This window comes from Pseudophryne corroboree, chromosome 6 (genome assembly GCF_028390025.1).
Source record: "Pseudophryne corroboree isolate aPseCor3 chromosome 6, aPseCor3.hap2, whole genome shotgun sequence".
In the NCBI taxonomy this organism is placed as follows: Eukaryota; Metazoa; Chordata; class Amphibia; order Anura; family Myobatrachidae; genus Pseudophryne; species Pseudophryne corroboree.
The window spans coordinates 497083005-497107387 of record NC_086449.1 but is presented as its reverse complement, the minus strand read 5'-3'; the positions used below and the strand labels follow the sequence as shown (position 1 = coordinate 497107387).

General features: G+C 41.2%; 1 protein-coding gene across 1 annotated transcript; it reads left to right on the top strand.

Annotated features, from left to right (window-relative positions):
- Positions 1 to 243: 243 nt before the first annotated feature.
- Positions 244 to 22804, top strand: SLC38A2 (solute carrier family 38 member 2). Its single transcript, XM_063927357.1, has 16 exons — positions 244 to 571; positions 1942 to 2182; positions 2434 to 2512; positions 2623 to 2738; positions 3595 to 3668; positions 3781 to 3873; positions 3963 to 4044; positions 11333 to 11415; positions 11629 to 11687; positions 12036 to 12212; positions 12413 to 12492; positions 12580 to 12680; positions 16239 to 16363; positions 16621 to 16765; positions 18705 to 18802; positions 19805 to 22804. The coding sequence occupies exons 2-16, from the start codon at positions 2064 to 2066 to the stop codon at positions 19901 to 19903; spliced, it is 1530 nt and encodes a 509-aa protein (XP_063783427.1). The 5' UTR covers positions 244 to 571; positions 1942 to 2063; the 3' UTR covers positions 19904 to 22804.
- Positions 22805 to 24383: the final 1579 nt, after the last annotated feature.

Genomic DNA, 24383 nt, shown 5'->3' with positions numbered 1-24383 from the left:
TGAGGATGACTAACGCTAAGGAATGATGGCCAGTGATGTCCCCCATACTGTATGTGCGGTGATCTGAAGCTGCTAGCGGCCCATGCAGGGCATGTGTCGGGTGTGGGAATGGCGCCGGGCCGGCAGCAGAGTACAGCGAGCAGCAGCACATGATAGATATTCGCTAGCGGCCTAGCGCTGAGCCCGGGGCCGGGGGAGGAGCCGGGGCGGGGCAGACACTGTTGGTACACAAAGGATGGAAGCCGTAGTCACAGGACACGATGCTCTGTTGATATGATGCAATGACGCACGGAGATCCACCTCGCCAATACACCATAACTCCGCCTCGCCTGCATTCCGCTAATAAGTGAGAGTATACCGGGTGATCGCCGGCAGTCACCGAGGGACGCAGCAGCAGCACTGACACATACACACACACACCGGCTGCGCTATATCCGGGTAGCAGCGTCTGCGCATTACCGCAATCCTCTATATTTATTCCGCCTGATCCCTGTTATTTATTATCTATTATTATTATTACTCGTGACCTCTGCCTGCATACAGCCTGCGGGAGCCGGAGCATAGCAGCCAGGTAAGCGGAGCTGGGTGACAGCTGCACGGGGCTGAGCGTGTGACTGGCAGCGTGGTGGGGCTGTGAGTACGGGGGATGCGGCCGCTGCGGGTACATGCTGCTGCGGCATCGCTCCGGGCAGGGGCTGTCTGGGCCCTATAGCTCTCTGAGTACTGCTACATGTCAGCAGCCCGTGCTGCCTGCTCCATGGCTTATGACTGTGCATGACCCAGGGATCATGAATATGCCCCATTAATAATGGTTTTGGCAAAAAAGCCACTATATGTAGAGAGAGCATTGTTATTCTGTCATCTAGCATCCCACCTTGCCTATTCATTCAGTCAATCATTCCTATTTGGTTATTGATCCATGTTGATGTTCATCTTTGGGGCCATACCTTTATTTGGGGCTAGTAGCCACAGTACTGATTGTTGTGTTGTGGGCACACTTGGGTGTTATATCTGCCGCTTTGGGTGAATGAGTGTGCTGAGCGGATGTGCTCTGTCTCAATAGTGTGTGGCTGTTGCATCAGATTCTCCTGTGTTACAGATCAGCAGAGGTTAGGCTGAGGAGGAGCTAGGAGTGGCTATGTACCTTATCCTGTTTCTATGTACTGCCGCACTGGCTAGGTATTGATAGTCATTTTTTTTTTTTCCGGTTAACTCAGCCCCTGCACAGAATTTTCTAGACACAAGCGCCTTCTTCTTGAAATGCGTCTGACTAGACGAGTCTGCATTGGGACTTGGCCTGGTGCATTTAGTCTGATTTTATTTTCAGCATACAGACAAGCTGTATATGTTTAAGCAAGTCCATTTACACTATAGATTTACAAAGGCTTCTTATGGAACCATTTTCTGTAAATGTGTTTGAATGTTTTCTTTCCCTGATCTATGGCCTACATACAGTAAACACATTATTACTATTCTGTAATGTAATATTTATCATCAAATGCTGTCTGTTAATATTGCTTATATAAAGTCACTTCAACATAATCATTCAGCTGTTAAATTATTTACAGCATGTCAATGTTTAGTGGAGTATGGTATTGTTAAAATAACAATAAAATCCCTATAAGAATTTAAGTAAGGTTTATATTATTATTTTTAGATGGGGGGCCCACGGCACAATACCATGTATTTGGTGGGATTACATATCTGCTCATGGCCTTGGAATGTATGTGATTGACAAATGAGGGTGGAGAGCAATGAGGGGAGGGGGGAAATGATGAGATCTGGTGCTTGGAATTTGCTGTGTGCCGGATGAGAATAGCTAGTACTTTTCCACTCTCCCACTACACCCCCTCCTCTTCTCCTTTTTCAGCTTACTCGTGACCACAAAGCATCACGTGGGTAGGTTGCACACTGCAGTATTGACGTTTTCCTTCCTTGCAGGCAGAGAGCCAAGCGCAGCAGTAGGATCACTGCAGCCACACAGTCTACATCAGCTTAACTCGTGGACACTGTATTTGAACACTCTCCTTGATTTTATCTTTACTGCAAAGCAAACCGCTAGGATGAACAAACAAGAAATGGGAAGACTGGATATTTTCCCTGATGACGACAGCGTTAGCTTCAACAGCAACGATGATTTCAATTATTCGGAATATCCGGCAAATAAGCTGTCAACTAAAGGGTCAGCTATGCAATTATTTGATATGCATGTCTGTAAATTTCCTTAAATACTTTCATCATATTGGTTTGAATTGTTATTGTATAGTTAATCCCTGTGTAGTAGTTAAAGAATGTATAGTGTTTTGCCATAATCAAGAATTTAAGATTTATCCTTATTAATATATGGAGAATGTGTTGAATTTTGCCACAATAGTGAATATAATTCTCTAGCTATGATAATCTGAATTAATGTCCATGTTAATTTCATTGCAGTCATTACGATATGGATCCAGAAAACCAAAATTTCCTGCTTGAACCTAAATTGGCAAAGAAGAAATGTGAGACTGAATATGTAAGTACTTCCCTAACCATGCACATTAAAGTTTTCCATATAGGTTGGTCAGATAGAACTTATCCTGTGCATCTTTAATGTGTGATTAACCTGGCCCTATGTTTTCTTAGCTTCCAGGTACCACTTCATTTGGCATGTCAGTATTTAACCTCAGTAATGCCATCGTTGGAAGTGGAATCCTAGGTCTTTCGTATGCTATGGCTAACACTGGAATAGCACTCTTTATGTAAGTATATCATTGTAGTTTTCCATAATAGAGCATATGTTTTCTAAATTCCCTCATTAGGCTACAGATTTGAGGTTTTTGACTCTAATGGTCATCAATTGATTTTTATTGTATCTTATTTACACTGACCAGTATTCTAGTAAATCGCCACTAGAGGCAGTGTATGCATTTTATGTATGCATTTTAGAAATGGTATTGTTTTCTCCTTTTTTATAAAGGACAATGATACACGTTGTTTCCATTGTGCAGTGTTCAAGCTCTTGGCACTGCTATGTTAGTTCTCAATAATGGTATTCTTTAAATAATTAAGTGGCAAAATATATATTTGACATAAAAATTACTTTCTATTCTTTCTATTTAGATCTTTATTTTTATGTTCTGGCATTTATAAATATGTAAATAGTTTTCACATAGTGACAAATTTATATAAAAAAAAAAAATGCAGTTTCCCTGCAGTTCAAAAACTACTTCCCTTTTCACTTCCTGATTAAGAGATTGAACTGTATTAAATAAGAGATAGAAGGAAATTATTAACAAAGCTCTGTAAACGGTTAATCTTAGCATTTAATATAATATCCCATCCGAGAAATAAATAGCATCTGAGTTCTGGTAAAAAAGTAACAATTAGAAAATGCATTGAACATATAAAATGTGTATAATATCCCGTTTGTTTATACATGGCAAGTCTGGTAAATCACTTCAATTGAAACGAGTGCCATGAGAAAATGAATACTGAAGTTTTGTGTTATTGTGACTGTCATTCAAACCACCTATAAATGAATAATGTATTCTTTTTGTTCTAACACCTATTTGATTTAAATTAATTTATTTATGCTTATTTTTATTTTTACTGTAGGATATTATTGACATTTGTGTCAATATTCTCTCTGTATTCCATTCACCTTTTACTAAAGACGGCAAATGAAGGAGGTAAAACTATTAATAATATTTGTAATTGATTTAGAGAATTGTAGACATTTAGAAGTTGCTTTTTTTATTTTTTATTATTTTGGATACTAATATTTGTCTAATTTATTTTTAGGTTCTTTGTTATATGAGCAATTAGGATTTAAAGCCTTTGGTTTATTTGGAAAACTTGCAGCTTCTGGGTCTGTTACAATGCAAAATATTGGAGGTACATTTATTTATTGCTGACTGCTATTAAGAGCACATCATTAGCTACATTTCTGAGAGATCTGTTCCCTAATTTGTTCTGTTTTGCAGCCATGTCAAGCTACCTCTACATAGTGAAATATGAATTGCCCCTTGTAATCAAGGAACTGATTGGACCGAATGTCAATCAGGAGTATGTATATATATTTTTCTATTTTTATTTATTTATTTTTATTAAGCCAACTCTGTTATCAAGAACTTTAGAAATTGTGTATATTGTAAGAATGACTTCACAAACAGATTATTTTATTATCCCTAAACCACTGCTAAATTAGAAAGTGATCCATGACTCCTAATAATTTCTGTATATTTTAGTCTTTAATGACTGCAGCAAGTTGCCAACTTTAAGTCAATGCTGGCTTTATATTTTGAGATGTGTCATTTATTGTTTGTATCATTGAAGTAAACAACATGGAGGACTGTGTGTGTGCAGACATTTACTCTCATAATAATTTCTCTATCGTCCTAGTGGATGCTGGGGTTCCTGAAAGGACCATGGGGAATAGCGGCTCCGCAGGAGACAGGGCACAAAAAGTAAAGCTTTAGGATCAGGTGGTGTGCACTGGCTCCTCCCCCTATGACCCTCCTCCAAGCCTCAGTTAGATTTTTGTGCCCGGCCGAGAAGGGTGCAATCTAGGTGGCTCTCCTAAAGAGCTGCTTAGAAAAGTTTAGCTTAGGTTTTTTATTTTACAGTGAGTCCTGCTGGCAACAGGATCACTGCAACGAGGGACTTAGGGGAGAAGAAGTGAACTCACCTGCGTGCAGGATGGATTGGCTTCTTGGCTACTGGACATTAGCTCCAGAGGGACGATCACAGGTACAGCCTGGATGGTCACCGGAGCCTCGCCGCCGGCCCCCTTGCAGATGCTGAAACGAGAAGAGGTCCAGAATCGGCGGCAGAAGACTCCTCAGTCTTCTTAAGGTAGCGCACAGCACTGCAGCTGTGCGCCATTTTCCTCTCAGCACACTTCACACGGCAGTCACTGAGGGTGCAGGGCGCTGGGAGGGGGGCGCCCTGGGAGGCAAAATGAAAACCTTTTTTGGCTAAAAATACCTCACATATAGCCTCCGGGGGCTATATGGAGATATTTAACCCCTGCCAGAATCCGTTAAGAGCGGGAGACGAGGCCGCCGAAAAAGGGGCGGGGCCTATCTCCTCAGCACACAGCGCCATTTTCCCTCACAGAAAGGCTGGAGGGAAGGCTCCCAGGCTCTCCCCTGCACTGCACTACAGAAACAGGGTTAAAACAGAGAGGGGGGGCACTAATTTGGCGTTAGAAATATATAAAAGATGCTATAAGGGAAAACACTTATATAAGGTTGTCCCTATATAATTATAGCGTTTTTGGTGTGTGCTGGCAAACTCTCCCTCTGTCTCTCCAAAGGGCTAGTGGGTCCTGTCCTCTATCAGAGCATTCCCTGTGTGTGTGCTGTGTGTCGGTACGTGTGTGTCGACATATATGAGGACGATGTTGGTGAGGAGGCGGAGCAATTGCCTGTAATGGTGATGTCACTCTCTAGGGAGTCGACACCGGAATGGATGGCTTATTTAGGGAATTACGTGATAATGTCAACACGCTGCAAGGTCGGTTGACGACATGAGACGGCCGACAAACAATTAGTACTGGTCCAGACGTCTCAGAATCACCGTCAGGGGTTTTAAAACGCCCGTTTACTTTAGTCGGTCGACACGGACACAGACACGGACACTGAATCCAGTGTCGACGGTGAATAAACAAACGTATTCCTTATTAGGGCCACACGTTAAGGGCAATGAAGGAGGTGTTACATATTTCTGATACTACAAGTACCACAAAAGAGGGTATTATGTGGGATGTGAAAAAACTACCGTAGTTTTTCCTGAATCAGATAAATTAAATGAAGTGTGTGATGATGCGTGGGTTCCCCCCGATAGAAAATATGGGCGGTATACCCTTTCCCGCCAGAAGTTAGGGCGCGTTGGGAAACACCCCTTAGGGTGGATAAGGCGCTCACACGCTTATCAGAACAAGTGGCAGTACCGTCTATAGATAGGGCCGTCCTCAAGGAGCCAGCTGACAGGAGGCTGGAAAAATATCATGAAAAGTATATACACACATACTGGTGTTATACTGCGACCAGCGATCGCCTCAGCCTGGATGTGCAGAGCTGGGGTGGCTTGGTCGGATTCCCTGACTAAAAATATTGATACCCTTGACAGGGACAGTATTTTATTGACTATAGAGCATTTAAAGGATGTATTTCTATATATGCGAGATGCACAGAGGGATATTTGCACTCTGGCATCAAGAGTAAGTGCGATGTCCATATCTGCCAGAAGATGTTTATGGACACGACAGTGGTCAGGTGATGCAGATTCCAAACGGCACAAAGGTGTATTGCCGTATAAAGGAAGAGGAGTTATTTGGGGTCGGTCCATCGGACCTGGTGGCCAGGGCAACTGCTGGAAAATCCACCGTTTTTACCCTAAGTCACATCTCTGCAGAAAAAGACACCGTCTTTTCAGCTTCAGTCCTTTCGTCCCTATAAGAGTCATATCTGCCCAGGGATAGAGGAAAGGGAAGAAGACTGCAGCAGGCAGCCCATTCCCAGGAACAGAAGCGTTCCACCGCTTCTGACAAGCTCTCAGCATGACGCTGAGACCGTACAGGACCCCTGGATCCTACAAGTAGTATTCCAGGGGTACAGTTTGGAATGTCGAGACGTTTCCCCTGCGCAGGCTCCTGAAGTCTGCTTTACCAAGGTCTCCCTCCGACAAGGAGGCAGTATGGGAAAAAAAAATTCACGAGCTGTATTCCCAGCAGGTGATAATTAAATTACCCCTCCTACAACAGGAAAAGGGGTATTATTCCACACTATATTGTGGTACTGAAGCCAGAAGGCTAGGTGAGACCTATTCTAAATCTAAAAAAATTTTGAACACTTACAAAGGTTCAAATCAAGATGGAGTCACTCAGAGCAGTGATAACGAACCGGGAAGAAGGGGACTATCTGGTGTCCCGAGACATCAGGGATGCTTACCTCCATGTCCCAAATTTGCCCTTATCACTAAGGGTACCTCAGGTTCGTGGTACAGAACTGTCACTATCAGTTTCTGACGCTGCCGTTTGGATTGTCTACGGCACCCCGGGTCTTTACCAAGGTAATGGCCGAAATGATGGTTCTTCTTCGAAGAAAAGGCGTCTTAATTATCCCTTACTTGGACGATCTCCTTACATTCCCTTAGAATGTAAGCTCTCACGAGTAGGGCCCTCTTCCCTCATGTGCTTATACTTTTCTTACTTTAATAATCCTCAACCGCCCAGATCCCACAGTTTTTTGACCACCTGGAACTTATCTCTATGTTTACTGGTGTAGTTATGCTTAGCTGCCCTGTACTTGTCCTATATTGTATTCAACTGTAAGTCACTGTTTTCCTATTTTTTATGTGCATTTGTACTCTGTAATCGGGCGCTGCGGAACCCTTGTGGCGCCATATAAATAAAGGATAATAATAAATAATAATAATAAGGGCAAAGTCCAGGAAACAGTTGGAGGTCGGAGTAGCACTATCTCGGATACTGTTACAACAGCAGGGGTGGATTCTAAATATTCCAAAATCGCAGCTGATCCCGACAACAAGTCTCCTGTGCTTAGGGATGATTCTGGACACAGTCCAGAAAAAGGTGTTTCTCCCGGAAGAGAAAGCCAGGGAGTTATCCGAGCTAGTCAGGAACCTCCTAAAATCAGTGCATCATTGCACAAGGGCCATGGTAAAAAAATGGTGACTTCCTTCGAAGCAATTCCAGTCGGCAGATTTCATGCAAGAACTTTTCAGTGGGATCTGCTGGACAAATGGTCCGGATCGCATCTTCAGATGCATCAGCGGATAACCCTATATCCAAGGACAAGGGTGTCTCTCCTGTGGTGGTTACAGAGTGCTCATCTTCTAGAGGGCCGCAGATTCGGCATTCAGTTTTGGATGTTGGTGACCACGGAGGCCAGCCCGAGAGGCTGGGGAGCAGTCACACAAGGAAAAAATTTCCAGGGAGTGTGATCAAGTCTGGAGATTTTTCTCCACATAAATATAGCTAAGGGTAAATTTATAATGCTCTAAGCTTAGCAAGACCTCTGCTTCAAGGTCAGCCGGTATTGATCCAGTGGGATAAAACATCACGGCAGTCGCCCACGTAAATAGACAGGGCGGCACAAGAAGCAGGAGGGCAGTGGCAAAAACTGCAAGGACTTTTCGCTGGGCGGAAAATCATGTGATAGCACTGTCAGCAGTGTTTCATTCCGGGAATGGAAACTGGGAAGCAGACTTCCTCAGTAGGCACGACCTCCACCCGGCAGAGTGGGAACTTCATGGGAAAGTTTCCACATGATTGTAAACCGTTGGAAATTACCAAAGGTGGACATGATGGCGTCCCGTCTGAACAAAAAACGGGACAGGTATTGCGCCAGGTTAAGAGACCCTCAGGCAATAGCTGTGGACGTTCTGGTAACACCGTGGGTGTACCAGTCGGTGTATGTGTTCCATCCTCTGCTTTTCATACCTAAGGTACTGAGAATTATAAGACGTAGAGGAGTAAGAACTATACTCATGGCTCCGGATTGGCCAAGAAGGACTTGGTACCCGGAACTTCAAGAGATGCTCACAGAGGACTTATGGTCTCTGCCGCTAAGAAGGGACTTGTTTCAGCAAGTACCATGTCTGTTCCAAGACTTACCGCAGCTGCGTTTGACGGCATGGCGGTGGAACGCCGGATCCTAAGGGAAAAGGCATTCAGGAAGAGGTCATTCCTACCCTGGTCAAGCCAGAAAGGAGGTGACCGCACAACATTATCACCACATGTGGCGAAAATATGTTGCGTGGTGTGAGGCCAGGAAGGCCCCACGAAGAAATTTCAACTCGGTCGATTCCTGCATTTCTTGCAAACAGGAGTGTCTATGGGCCTCAAATTGGGGTCCATTAAGGTTCAAATTTCGGCCCTGTCGATTTTTCTTCCAGAAAGAATTGGCTTCAGTTCCTGAAGTCCAGAAGTTTGTCAAGGGAGTATTGCATATACAACCCCCTTTTGTGCCTCCAGTGGCACTGTGGGATCTCAACGTAGTTCTGGGATTCCTAAAAACACATTGGTTTAAAACCAGTCAAATCTGTGGATTTGAAGCATCTCACATGAAAAGTGACCATGCTCTTGGCCCTGGCCTGGACCAGGCGAGTGTCAAATTGGTGGTTTTTTTCTCAAAAAAGCCATATCTGTTTGTCCATTCGGACAGGGCAGAGCTGCGGACTCGTCCCCAGTTCTCTCCCTAAGGTGGTGTCAGTGTTTCACCTGAACCAGCTTATTGTGGTGCCTTGCACCTACTAGGGACTTGGAGGACTCCAAGTTGCTAGATGTTGTCAGGGCCCTGAAAATATGTTTCCAGGACGGCTGGAGTCAGGAAAACTGACTTGCTGTTATCCTGTATGCACCCAAAAAACTGGGTGCTCTTGCTTCTAAGCAGACTATTGCTAGTTGGATGTGTAATACAATTCAGCTTGCACATTCTGTGGCAGGCCTGCCACAGCCAAAATATGTAAATGCCCATTCCACAAGGAAGGTGGGCTCATCTTGGGCGGCTGCCCGAGGGGTCTCGGCTTTACAACTTTGCCGAGCGGCTATTTAGTCAGGGGCAAACACGTTTGTAAAATCCTACAAATTTGATACCCTGGCTAAGGAGGACCTGGAGTTCTCTCATTCGGTGCTGCAGAGTCATCCGCACTCTCCCGCCCGTTTGGGAGCTTTGGTATTATCCCCATGGTCCTTTCAGGAACCCCAGCATCCACTAGGACGATAGAGAAAATAAGAATTTACTTACCGATAATTCTATTTCTCGGAGTCCGTAGTGGATGCTGGGCGCCCATCCCAAGTGCGGATTATCTGCATTACTTGTACATAGTTACAAAAATCGGGTTATTATTGTTGTGAGCCATCTTTTCAGAGGCTCCGCTGTTATCATACTGTTAACTGGGTTCAGATCACAGGTTGTACAGTGTGATTGGTGTGGCTGGTATGAGTCTTACCCGGGATTCATAAATCCTTCCTTATTGTGTACGCTCGTCCGGGCACAGTACCTAACTGAGGCTTGGAGGAGGGTCATAGGGGGAGGAGCCAGTGCACACCACCTGATCCTAAAGCTTTACTTTTTGTGCCCTGTCTCCTGCAGAGCCGCTATTCCCCATGGTCCTTTCAGGAACCCCAGCATCCACTACGGACTCCGAGAAATAGAATTATCGGTAAGTAAATTCTTATTTATACCACTGGAAAGTATGTTCTAATTTATCCTGTAGGCAGTGACGGACTAGGGCCTTAATTCAGCCCTGCCATTCGTGGGCGCGCACGCGTCACAGGGGCGTGCCGCGTGTCATGGGGGCGTGGACTCGTGGCACGCCTCCATTACCATGGCGACCGTTGCTGTGGGCGCGCTGCGAGTCCGGGGGCGTGGACTCGCGGCAACCCCCCCAATTCCATGGAACCAGAGAGCCGGAGGCTGCGCTGTGCGCGGTCTTCCCGGCTCTCTGAGTCACCGGTTCGGCCCACCTGCCCATCGGTCCTTCTGGCATGTGCCAGATGGCCAGTCCAGCCATGCCTGTAGGTCAAACTACTTTAGAACATTTCTTCCACATTCTGGAGTATTAAAGCATATTTAATTGAGCAAACATGGCACAGAACCTGTAAGAATGTTCTACTCCTATGAGTATCTGAGGAGAAATATTATTATTCAGTTCAGGAGACTTTTACAGAAATGTAATATTTTTACTCATTTATGCAGTAATTGTACACATAAATCCAGAAGAGGTCTGATTCATGTATTTATGTTAGTATAGGTGAACTATATACCTTCTGCTATGATTGTTTTGTTCCCTCTAGACCACAGGTTCTCAAACTCGGTCCTCAGGACCCCACACAGTGCATGTTTTGCAGGTCTCCTCACAGAATCACAAGTGAAATAATTAACTCCACATGTGGACCTTTTAAAATGTGTCTGAGAGTAATTAATACACCTGTGCGCCTGCTGGGTTACCTGCAAAACATGCACTGTGTGGGGTCCTGAGGACCGAGTTTGAGAACCTCTGCTCTAGACCATGGGTCTTCAGCCTGCGGCCCTCCAGCTGCTGTGGAACTGCACATCCCAGCATGCCCTGCCCAAATTTGCTATTAAGGCATGCTAAAACTGAGCAGGGCATGCTGGGATGTGTAGTTCCACAACAGTTGGAGGGCCGCAGGTTAAAGACCAATGCTCTAGACCATGTGTCTGTATACCTCATACTTACATAACTTAAGAACTTGGACAGTTGTCACAGAATTATTTAGCTGTTCTATTTTTTCTAAACATTTATACAAGCATCCCATTTTTGTCTGAAAAATCATTAATTTAGTTTTTCTTGGTTTGTTTAGTGCATGGTTCCTAAATGGAGATTATTTGGTTGTACTCGTCTCTCTGTTCCTCATCCTTCCTTTGTCACTACTGAGAAACTTGGGTAAGTTTGGGGCAACATATAAAGTATTACTAGTATAGTAAATAGTACTGTAAATCCTTATGTGATCCCGAAATATATACCTAGTAGACTCTTTCATGATCAGTGCTTTTATTCGCTGGTACTTTCTTGCAATTAATGCAAAAAGTATTTTTCTAATTTTTTCAGAAACGATATATGTATTCAACATCTAAATTCTGTTTATTTTCATTACAGGATATTTGGGTTACACAAGCGGATTTTCACTCATGTGTATGGTCTTCTTTCTCATTGTTGTAAGTACATCTCTTAATTTGTGATGGTATTTAGTCTGCGTGTGTGTGGCACCACGAGGGTTCAGCAGAACCTAATAAAACTATATAAATGAGCAAAAGAAAAAAAAACAATGACTTACAGTACAAGACAATGTAGGACGACTATGTGATATATTAACATCGCTGCATCAGGGGACAGGACACTTGTCATCAGGGTGGCAGAAACTGAGAGTTAGGTGTGTGTGTATATATGTGTATATATATATATATATATATATATAAAAATTTGTTACTAAGTAATACCAGATCTTCAGAAACTGTTATCACTATCCTGTTATGATTCTTATATACATCTGTTATGCATTTTAGGTCATCTACAAGAAATTTCAGATCACTTGTCCCACTTGGCTGGATAATGATGCCATGAACATGACTTTAAACAGCACCTTGTCTCACCTGACCACACATGCTCCTATGGAGAACTCAGAGCTCAACAGTACAGACGATGATATATGCAAACCAAAGTACTTTGTTTTCAACTCCCAGGTAATTATGCTTCCAGAAAATCTGTCTCTCTCCTTTTAACTTTAACAGTGTTTTAGAATAAAAAATTGTCAACGGTAAACACATTTGTAAGAAAAATATGGATTAAATGTAAAAGTAACTTTAGGTAATAAAAGAGAAACTATTTGTATAGGGGATATTGATTTATTTATCTTTTCTTTCTTTTTCTTTTTTTGTTCCAGACGGTGTATGCTGTACCAATCCTGACTTTCTCCTTTGTCTGTCACCCAGCTGTCCTTCCCATCTACCAAGAACTTAAAGGGTATGTTCTGTTCTATTTTAGGTCAGGAAAATAAGCATGACCACTGCCAATGAATGTGTGCTAAGTGTTCTATTCTCTTTTATACAGCCGCAGTCGTAAAAGGATGATGAATGTTTCAAACGTTTCATTCTTCGCCATGTTTATTATGTATCTTCTGGCTGCTCTCTTTGGATACTTGACTTTTTATGGTAAGTTAATTTGTTTGTATGTACACGTATGTCATATCCTACACATTGCTCTCTTTGCTTGGTCAACTTTCTTAACTGCTATGACCAAACCACTGTTGCAGTATTATGGAAAACCTCCTAACACTCAAAGTTTTGGGTTGTGAATGTCATTAGCCAACTAATTAACAGGGCTCTGGAGTCAGAAATTTTGGGTGAAATTGTAGTCTGTAGAAATGGTACCAACTCAAAATAAAAACATCTAATATTATATAAATATCAGTGATAACCTTAACGTATGAACAGACTTCTATACTCCTCATCCTCTATTTCCCTGGTGTTCTTCCAGATTAGTGTTATGCATCTGAGAGCATTTGAGCCTGATCATTATCTTCCAGAACAGAAATGCTAAATAGCAGGAGTAAGACAATAAAGTATTGTTAACAAGGACATAAAAGACCAGCACAGTAGGGTTTGTTCTCTGTTCTGAAAAAAATTAGTTTTTTTCAATATATGAAAATAACTAGCTGTATATTGAAGTTTCAATGTCCTTTGTGCAGACTGATCTGTGTGAGTGAAACACATAGGGGGAGATTCAAATGTTTGAAAAGTCAGTTGGGAGTCTGTTTATCCAGGAAAAAACAGACGCCCAACTGACTTTTCAAACATTTGAATTCCACCCATAATACTAATAACTTGGTAGTCGTACAGGCCAGGGATAGGTGGGGAGTACTAAATCTTTCTTGAGGTATCATAATAATATTATTATTATTATTATTATTATTATTATATATATATATATATATATATATATATAATAACAGTCCACTGTAGGCGGCACACTGGTTATAAAAGATACAAAACAGCAGGTTGCAGCAACAACGTTTCGAAGTTTATTCTTCGTCCTCAGGTTACAAATAACAGAAAAAACACATACCTTTTATTCCCCCCACATGTGCAGTGAGCTCCGGCGTGGTTCTGGGGTTCTGACGCCCACCAATGACGTGAGGACGAAGAATAAACTTCGAAACGCTGTTGCTGCAACCTGCTGTTTTGTATCTTTTATAAACAGTGTGCCGCCTACAGTGGACTGTTATATTGACCCGTGGCTTTGCGGGTCTAGGAGGGCACCGGGACTGAGCCATTTATACCTGGGAGTGCTGCCAGAAGTTTGTGTGTGTGTGTATGTGTGTGTATGTGTGTGTATATATATATATATATATATATATATATATATATATATATATATATATTATGAGAAAAACGTGGCACTCACGGCAGCTTTCAATAATCACGACCACAACAATGAATTGTAGCAGAGCAACGTTTCAGTGGCACCCCACTGTCGTCAGGCTTTATTAAAGCCTGACGACAGTGGGGTGCCACTGAAACGTTGCTCTGCTACAATTCATTGTTGTGGTCGTGATTATTGAAAGCTGCCGTGAGTGCCACGTTTTTCTCTTCTAGAATTACTTTGTTTTACGGAGGCACCGGCTTTTGTTCTAATTAAGCTTATTGGAGTGCCTTGTCCATCTATATATATATATATATATATATATATATATATATATATAACTGCTCGGCTTCGGCACTCCTGCTATGCAAAACTCGCTAAGGTGCCTTCCTTGTGGGTTTGCAAACCCACACACATATACAGACTGTTTTGAAGGCGGCACTCAAAGACTTACACAAGTAGTGAAAAACCATCCATGTGTGGATGTTGTTTTAATGCGTGTTACGTTTCGGGGACGTCTGAGGAAGGGGATACGTCCCCGAAACGTAACACGCATTAAAACAACATCCACACATGGATGGTTTTTCACTACTTGTGTAAGTCTTTGAGTGCCGCCTTCAAAACAGTCTGTGTATATATATATATATATATATATATATACAGGTTGAGTATCCCATATCCAAATATTCCGAAATACGGAATATTCCGAAATACGGAATTTTTTGAGTGAGACAGAGATAGTGAAACCTTTGTTTTCTGATGGTTCAATGTACACAAACTTTGTTTAGTACACAAAGTTATTAAAAATATTGTATTAAACGACCTTCAGGCTGTGTGTATAAGGTGTATGTGAAACATAAATGAATTATGTGAATGTACACTCACTTTGTCTAATGCACAAAATTATTAAAAATATTGGCTAAAATTACCTTCAGGCTGTGTGTATAAGGTGTAAATGAATCATAAATGCATTCTGTGCTTAGACTTAGGTCCCATCACCATGATATCTCATTATATTATGCAATTATTCCAAAATACAGAATAATCCGACATCCAAAATACTTCTGGTCCCAAGCATTTTGGATAAGGGATACTCAACCTGTGTGTATATATATATATATATATATATATATATATATATATATATATATATATATATTTATTTATTTAATTTTGAGGAATTAAACTATTTTTTTCTAAACACTTTAAGAATTATTTCTGACCAAAGAAGCATATGGCAAAATAGTTTATTATACCATTATAATAACCCCATGCTGCTTCCATCACCCATGACTAGACTGTGGTTATTACCAGTTTCTGCATGCAGCTGTCGTACATTACACTTTCCACTTCAATATAATTAACCCATTGTACTGTCCTAGATTACATATATTCTTCCACTATCTCATGATCTAAACTACTATCTGAACTTTAATAAAAGCATGTATTGCACAGAGTTAATTACATTAAATTCATCTAGATAGAATATATGTAAAATATGCATTTACCATTTATAAAGGTAGTCAGACAGTAGTACAATAGAGGCGTCTGAGTCTCCGCTTTGGTGTACCAACTCCACAGCCCTGATAACTAGCTACATGAACATGAGAATTTAACATTTTGAACATATTGGAAATGTTCTCAAATTATCCCATACCAACTTATAAAGTACATGTTCTTTATGTACTATTACCCCCTCTTCCATACTCTTCAATTTAAGAATAACAGATTTAAATAACCATGGGGGTCATCCAGAGTTGTTCGCTCGCAAGCTGCTTTTAGCAGCTTTGCACACGCTAAGCCGCCGCCTACTGAGAGTGAATCTTAGCTTATCAAAATTGCGAACAAAAGATTAGCAGAATTGCGAATAGACACTTCTTAGCAGTTTCTGAGTAGCTCCACACTTACTCGGCATCTGCGATCAGTTCAGTCAGTTTCGTTCCTGGTTTGACGTCACAAACACACCCAGCGTTCGCCCAGACACTCCTCCGTTTCTCCAGCCACTCCCGCGTTTTTCCCAGAAACGGTAGCGTTTTTTCACACACACCCATAAAACGGCCAGTTTTCCGCCCAGAAACACCCACTTCCTGTCAATCACATTACGATCACCAGAACGAAGAAAAAACCTCGTAATGCCGTGAGTAAAATACCTAACTGCATAGCAAATTTACTTGGCGCAGTCGCACTGCGGACATTGCGCATGCGCATTAGCGACTAATCGCTCCGTTGCGAGAGAAAAACACCGAGCAAACAACTCGGAATGACCCCCCATAATTTAAAAGTTAATGTTGTATTTATTTTGTATACTTTCCTGTATTGGTAAATATTTTCCTATTCATTTTCTACAGGTAAGGTTGAGCCGGAGTTACTCCACACTTATTCAAAGGTTACAGGAGCTGGGGTCATATTTGTTGTTGTGCGACTGGCAGTTCTTGTGGCCGTCACCTTAACTGTACCAATCGTAATATTTCCAGTAAGTAATAGCTCTAGTTTATTTTGTTCATACTCTTTAGCGTAACTGGCGAGTGACATTTGCCATTTGCACCATGATATAAAATAAACCTTATCACATGGTAGTAACTGAACACAGTTACAGAAGCTCATATCTCACAGGACAAACTGTACATTGTGAACTGAATCATATCACTGTATTGCTGCATACGTTAACATTACTAACTGATTTTTATTTTTTATGCCTTATTTTCTGATGTATCCATTTTCTTCCTCCAGATCCGCAGCTCCATCACTGAGTTGTTGTTCTCAGGAAAGGATTTTGCATGGTGGCGCCACATTCTGATCACACTTGTAACTCTGGCATTCACCAACGTACTGGTCATCTTTGTTCCTACCATAAGAGATATCTTTGGATTTATTGGTGAGTTAGTGACATACTTAAGAGTATAAGATAAGAACAGTTACACTATAGCAAAAGAAGTTTATGTATTTTTCTTATTTCGCTTTACACATTGAAAATGTCCACCGATTATTTTGTATATTTATATCCTATTTAATTTGTAAGTTGGGGAATAATATTTATCTTAATGTGTGTGTGTGTGTGTGTGTGTGTGTGTGTGTGTGTGTGTGTGTGTGTGTGTGTGTATAAATGTTTGTATGTATGTACACTGCTCAAAAAAATAAAGGGAACACTAAAATAACACATCCTGGATCTGAATGAATGAAATATTCTTACTTTGTTCTTTACATAGTTGAATGTGTTGACAACAAAATCACACACAAATGATCAATGGAAATCAAATTTATTGACCCATGGAGGTCTGGAATTGGAGTCACACTCAAAATTAGTGGAAAAACACACTACAGGCTGATCCAACTTTGATGTTATGTCCTTAAAACAAGTCAAAATGAGGCTCAGTAGTGTGTGTGGCCTCCACGTGCCTGTATGACCTCCCTACAACGCCTGGGCATGCTCCTGATGAGGTGGCGGATGGTCTCCTGAGGGATCTCCTCCCAGACCTGGACTAAAGCATCCGCCAACTCCTGGACAGTCTGTGGTGCAACATGGCGTTGGTGGATGGAGCGAGACATGATGTCCCAGATGTGCTCAATTGGATTCAGATCTGGGGAACGGGCGGGCCAGTCCATAGCATCAATGCCTTCGTCTTGCAGGAACTGCTGACACACTCCAGCCACATGAGGTCTAGCATTGTCTTGCATTAGGAGGAACCCAGGGCCAACCGCACCAGCATATGATCTCACAAGGGGTCTGAGGATCTCATCTCGGTATCTAATGGCAGTCAGGCGAGCACATGGAGGGCTGTGCGGCCCCCCAAAGAAATGCCACCCCACACCATTACTGACCCACTGCCAAACCGGTCATGCTGGAGGATGTTGCAGGCAGCAGAACGTTCTCCTTGGAGTCTCCAGACTCTGTCACATATGCTCAGTGAGAATTAGCTTTCATCTGTGAAGAGCACAGGGCGCCAGTGGTGAATTTGCCAATCTTGGTGTTCTCTGGCAAATGCCAAACGTCCTGCACAGTGTTGGGCTGTAAGCACAACCCACACCTGTGGACGTCGGGCCCTCATACCACCCTCATGGAGTCTGTTTCTGATCGTTTGAGTAGACACATGCACATTTGTGGCTTGCTGGAGGTCATTTTGCAGGGCTCTGGCAGTGCTCCTCCTGTTCCTCCTTGCACAAAGGCGGAGGTAGAGTTCCTGCTGCTGGGTTGTTGCCCTCCTACGGCCTCCTCCATGTCTCCTGATGTACTGGCCTGTCTCCTGGTAGTGCCTCCATGCTCTGGACACTACGCTGACAGACACAGCAAACCTTCTTGCCACAGCTCGCATTGATGTGCCATCCTGGATGAGCTGCACTACTTGAGCCACTTGTGTGGGTTGTAGACGCCGTCTCATGCTACCACTAGAGTGAAAGCACCGCCAGCTTTCAAAAGTGACCAAAACATCAACCAGAAAGCATAGGAGCTGAGAAGTGGTCTGTGGTCACCACCTGCAGAACAACTCCTTTATTGGGGGTGTCTTGCTAATTGCCTATAATTTCTACCTGTTGTCTATTCCATTTGCACAACAGCATGTGAAATTGATTGTCAATCAGTGTTGCTTCCTAAGTGGACAGTTTGATTTCACAGAAGTGTGATTGACTTGGAGTTACATTGTGTTGTTTAAGTGTTCCCTTTATTTTTTTGAGCAGTGTGTGTGTGTGTATGTGTGTATATATATATATATATATAAAATATATAAATTTTCTCTATAAGTTGCTATGTGCCTGTCATTTCATACAGCAACTATTATAGATGTGATTAACCAGATCTAATATTTGTATTTTTGACATAGGTGCCTCTGCTGCTGCTATGCTAATTTTTATCCTACCGTCAGCTTTTTACATCAAACTAGTAACGAAGGAATCCATGAAATCTGTTCAAAAGATTGGGGTAAGTGTATTTCTTACTGTTTACTATTCATTTTATTTATAGAACGAAAATAAAGTAATTTTATATATAAATATATGATCAGCCTTATCATTGACCAATCTCTGTTGGCATTACAAAGCTAACTAATAATATATGAAGCATGAGTGTGAGGTGTTTCTAGTAAGGCCTCATCGCATTAACGCCTTAAAGGGAGCCAATTTACCTCTGCATCTGGCAGTCCTTGTACTGAGGTGCAGTTTATAAATAACAACTCAATATGGCAGCCACACTCTGCAAGACCAATTCTCCAGACCAGCAGCTCGGCTGTCAAGAACCTCCTTGGGTGCCAATTAAATTTGTTAGGAACTGTCGTATAGTATTCCTAACCACCTGATGGTTGTACTTACCAAGAGAACACTAGCTCAGTATGTGTACTGTGTGTGGCTTAGGTTAAGCTTATTTGGGGGGGGGGGGGGGGGGGGGGAAGTTCAACTATAATAAAATTGTTGCAACTTGCGGAACATATACATGTAATGTTTGCTACTGGAGTAAATTCCTCATTGGCTATTTTGTGACTTTTGGAACTTAGGGGGGTATCCAATTAGAGGTGAAAAACATAGGGTGCTAAAAACGTCAGTCTTTCACACTTTTTTTTTCTTTCCCTGATGTTTCACCTATTTATATTTTTGCAGGCTATCCTATTTGTATCGCTCGTAAAAAATAAAATAAAAATATAGCTTTCCTCCCAAAAACTCACAGGTTCAGTGAAACCGGTGTGTTTTCGGTAGAAACAGCCGTGTTTTCGCATGAAAACGGTGCTGTTTATGGGGATTTGGTTTCGCTTGCCTGAGCCAGGTGAAACAAAATCCCAGATAAGCCGTGACTCGCGCCGGCTTATCGGGGACAATTAGATGCGGTAAATTACTGCGGCTAATTGGTCACCTCCTTAGTGTAGCTTTTATTCTTGTGTATAAAATCATAGTAACTCAACAACTGAAATCTCATCTGTTTCTCTCTTTCTAGGCTATGTTGTTTCTTATAAGTGGCATTGTAGTTATGATTGGCAGTATGACCCTGATTATTATGGACTGGGTGCACAATGCTTCTGCTGATGGACACTAAAGTACGTGGTGAGGAACTTTTGCTTGAAAGTGGAACTGTGTTCACTCCCAAGCTTTCTACTGAGAATGAAAATTCGCCATTGCTTGCAGTTTCACTTCCTTCAAGATACCGTTTCTTGTAGAACAAGAGAACTCTTAAGACATTCGTTCTACACCTTAACAAGGACACTACCATCTTTATTCCAAAGTTTCTGACAAAAGGAAGTAATTTATTCCATTCTGGAGAATGGTCAACAATATCTACATGTTATTGAAGCCACATGGTTGGCTGTTGTCAATTACTGTTTCTTGTACTTGTATGTTAATACTTGAATGTGCCTACAGGAACCGTTTGATGTGAGTAAATGTTACACTGCTAAGTGTGAGTTTGGCTGAGGGACAAAACCCAACTCTTTGTACCAAAAATACTCATCAATTTCAAAGCACTTCTAACTGGAGGGATACAGACATGATGCTCATGTTTCAGAACCCATAGCTGGTTTCCTGCAGTGTCTTTAAACATAATCAGTATTTTAGTAAATATTTATTTTGTCCTCTGAGCAAGGGCATGGTGGAAAATAAGAATGTCTGGTTTGGAAAAAGACTGAATACTGTTTCTACTTGACTGTCACCAGTGTATTGCTTTGGGAAGTTCAGGTTACCTTCAGTACTAAAGCAGTCTTTCTGTACATAGACTATTGATGCTTTAGCACTGACCTAAGAGCCTTTTACTAATAATTTGACATATTCATTTAGGTAATACATGAGGTACACCATTGTTAAACAGAAAGTCCAAATGTTATTGTCGATCAAACCTGTTATGCTACTGCTGTTATAGCCTAAGCATGGTACATAAGTGAAATATTTAATGGCTAATTTATTGCAGCCCATGGCAGTTTACATCATGTATAGTATTTCTCAATATTTAAACTTTAATTTATAAAATACTGGATTACTTGAGGAACTTTTTCTCTTTAAAACCACAAAACCTACTTGGATTTCTTGCTCATAAAATGTTTACTGGGTACATATTGCAAAATGTTTGCTACAGTTCAAAAGGCTACAGTCATTTCTGCTGCCAGTTTAGCAACTTGTGTAGCTGACATGTATCTAAAAAGCTACGTGTGACTATATGTAATAGCCTCTGTTAGCTTTTAGCTAAAGAGGAGTATTAGTTTTTTAAAGTGTACCTGTCGCTTATTCATATATAAAGCAGCCTTTTCATGATGCTACCAGAAATATGGGTGGTATCCTACTAGGAGCGGTGATTTACTGCACAATAGTAATGGGCTTTTTAGCCTGATAATGCTATTGGGCTATCCAATTACAGTCTGGTTTTATCATGCGGTAAATCACCCGTTATCAGCTGATAACACATGGGATCCATGATAACATTGTGGACCCATGTGTTAGCATCCAATAACAGGTCTCCTGGGACTGGTTATCGGTGATTCTGTTTTGTGAGCCTCAGCATAATCCCCTGTAACTGCCGACTTGCCGGGCTAATTGGATAGCCCCGGGGAAACTCACCGCAGCTAATAGGATAGCACCCTTAGTCATTATTAATTCTCTAGGATTTAGTGATCTCACTGGGGCACAACACACAAAGTCCCCTGTGTCTATGTAATGTCACTCATTTCTATTGCATTAAATAGGCTTAATATCAGTCCAGAAAACTGACTGCTTTCACTGCCTGTAGGTGTGGGGTACACTTTAAGAGTTGCAGCAATCTTTTGCTAGTTCTCACAAGTGGTCTCTAGGTCAATATGTTCAACACATACATCATTGCATAAATAAGTCACACAATAGTCATTAAGTGTATTACGTATGTTATTATATAAAACTGTTTTTGTGTATACGCTATATTTCTGTTTACTAACGGTGATGCAGGTACACGACCTGTACATTGTCATAGTCCAGATATCCAGTAAGAGCAAACAAGGGGAAAATGATGTTTAAACAAAGTCACCTCCTCATCATGAGAATTGATATTTCACCACTTATGCCACCTCATTGTCTTCCACAGACGAACATACTCTAAGGGGTCCATTTACTACAGTTTCTAAAACAGAGAATTGGTGATGTTGCCCATAGCAACTAGATGCGGTCTATCATTTTCTAAAAGGCAATAGAGAAATTATAGACCGCATCTGGTTGCTATAGGCAATATCACCAATTCTGTTTTAGAAGCTTTAGTAAATGTACCCCTCATTTGCTGTTTTACAACATTAACTCATTGAAAGGCAACCTATTTTTCAATATTTGTGATGTTTGTATAGCAGAAATATGTAAATATATAAATATTTCATTTGTAGATAAAAAAACTTTTTTATTTGTTCTGTACATTTTTATTATGATCATTGTCTGCAGAAGGTTTACTCAAATGTATTTAAGGGAACCTCTACCCCTACCCCTACCTCTACCCCGACAAATAAGGAGAAAGGTGTGTATATATTAGCTCTGTCAGATTTTACAGTGGGCTATTTATTTCCCTTTGCATAGCTTTGTATACTAAAATTCTTCTGTAGACAGGGAATTTCAGTGCTTGTCTACAGTTTACTAGAACTTTATCATTTGATTGCAGGAAATAACCATTTTATTTATTTTTTTCTATTTCATTTAAAATTACCCGTCAACTGTTTTTAACCCTGTTGACTTTCCTCCATATTTAATCCTATTGTCCAGGAGTAGTAATAATGCCTAATTGATAGGTACATCAATATTATTTACAGCGTAAGATCCACTTGTATTTATGTGGATTCTCTTTAAAGATACTAAATATGTCTCGATCTTGCAGGATGACATAATGATTGATTAAACAAGCAAATATCACAATACTCACTATATGTTAATGTATATAGACCATTGTAACTGGAACAAAGTAGTAGCTGCTTTATTAAACTATGATTTGTTTATTTTACAATACTGCTTCATGTTGTCCTTTTTATGCTTTTATAAATATCTGCATTTGGGCCTTCTTTTATAATCCTGTATTCGTTTTTAAACTTGTTTAAACAATTCTTATGCCAACAGTAAGGGTTCATTGATGTAAATAAAGTAGTAATGACTTTGACATTTGGCTTTTTACGTTTGGGGATTAGAGTTAGTGTTTGGATTTTGTTTTTTTACTGTTGTGCTGTACAATATACTGAATCATGCAATATATGCTTAAACACCTGTATAAATGTAAAATACAACTATTGTTAAAGCCAGCAGCTCTGTTAGAGGTGTTGGTGAAGTCTTTTTGAGTTTCAATGAAACACTGTATGCTTTTAATTGACCTGAAATAAAAACATAATAAAAAAAAAAAACTTGGGTCCTCAGTTGAACTATCGATATATCTTGCTGTCATTTCCTATACAAATGACTAATTCTGCTATATATATATATATATATATATATATATATATATATATATATATATATCCAAAAACCAGAGAATCCAACAGGACCCAAGCTCAGGATAGACCAGCACACGAGGTCATGAATGAAAAAAAATTCCTTTATCTCAATAAAGTGCAATTTCCAATGCAATGCAAACATGCAGCACAAGAGGTTTAGAAGCAAAATACATTAGAGCAATGTTATACTCAACATCCCGCAGCTGTTTCGTATGCCTTCGTCAGGGGAATATCTAATCCAACATATTGCAGAAGCACTGCTCGTCCTGCAGTGCAAATATCTAAAGTGCCATGTGCCCAAACTGCATTGTAAAACAAACCCATTTATACCTGGTGCAGTGGTCACGTGTCGTGTGGGGGCGTGGCCACATGCTAGGGGGAGTGGCTACACGACACTGGGGGCATAGTCACACAACACAGCCCCTTCTCTTTGCACTTTGGAGGCAAAGTGTTGAGAACTGTGACTTGCTCTGTAGTGCAGTTTATGGTGGTACTGTGGCAGTAATTGTAAGCAGTACCACCTTACTTTCACAATTGATTTTAACAGCTTTTTGCCAACTTGGTTTCTATAAGAAAAGTCATCTCACTTCAGGGCTACTGAACATCTAGGTCAATATTAGGTTGGATTAAAAATTAAAAGAGTGCAGCATTGACTGAGCCAAAAAAAACTTTTATTTTATTAACCAGCATTGTGAATAATGTACGCTAGAATTGTACAAATATATAAAACAATCACATTTTAATATAACATAAGTTATATAACAGAATATCCCTCCTTCCATCTCTCACCCCTGCACCTCAATCCCTCCATCCATCTCCACTGCACCTTGCTTCCACTTACATCTCCCACACCTGTACTTCACTTCCACCTTCTATCTCCCACACCTGTACTTCCCTTCCACCTACCATCTCCCACACCTTCTTTCCACCTTCCATCTCCTCTACACCACGCTCCCACATTCCATCTCCCACACCTGTACTTCACTTCCACCTCCCACACCTGCCTTCCACCTTCCATCTCCCACACCTGTACTTTACTTCCACCTACCATCTCCACACCTGCCTTCTACCTTCCATCTCCTCTACACCTCGCTCTCACCT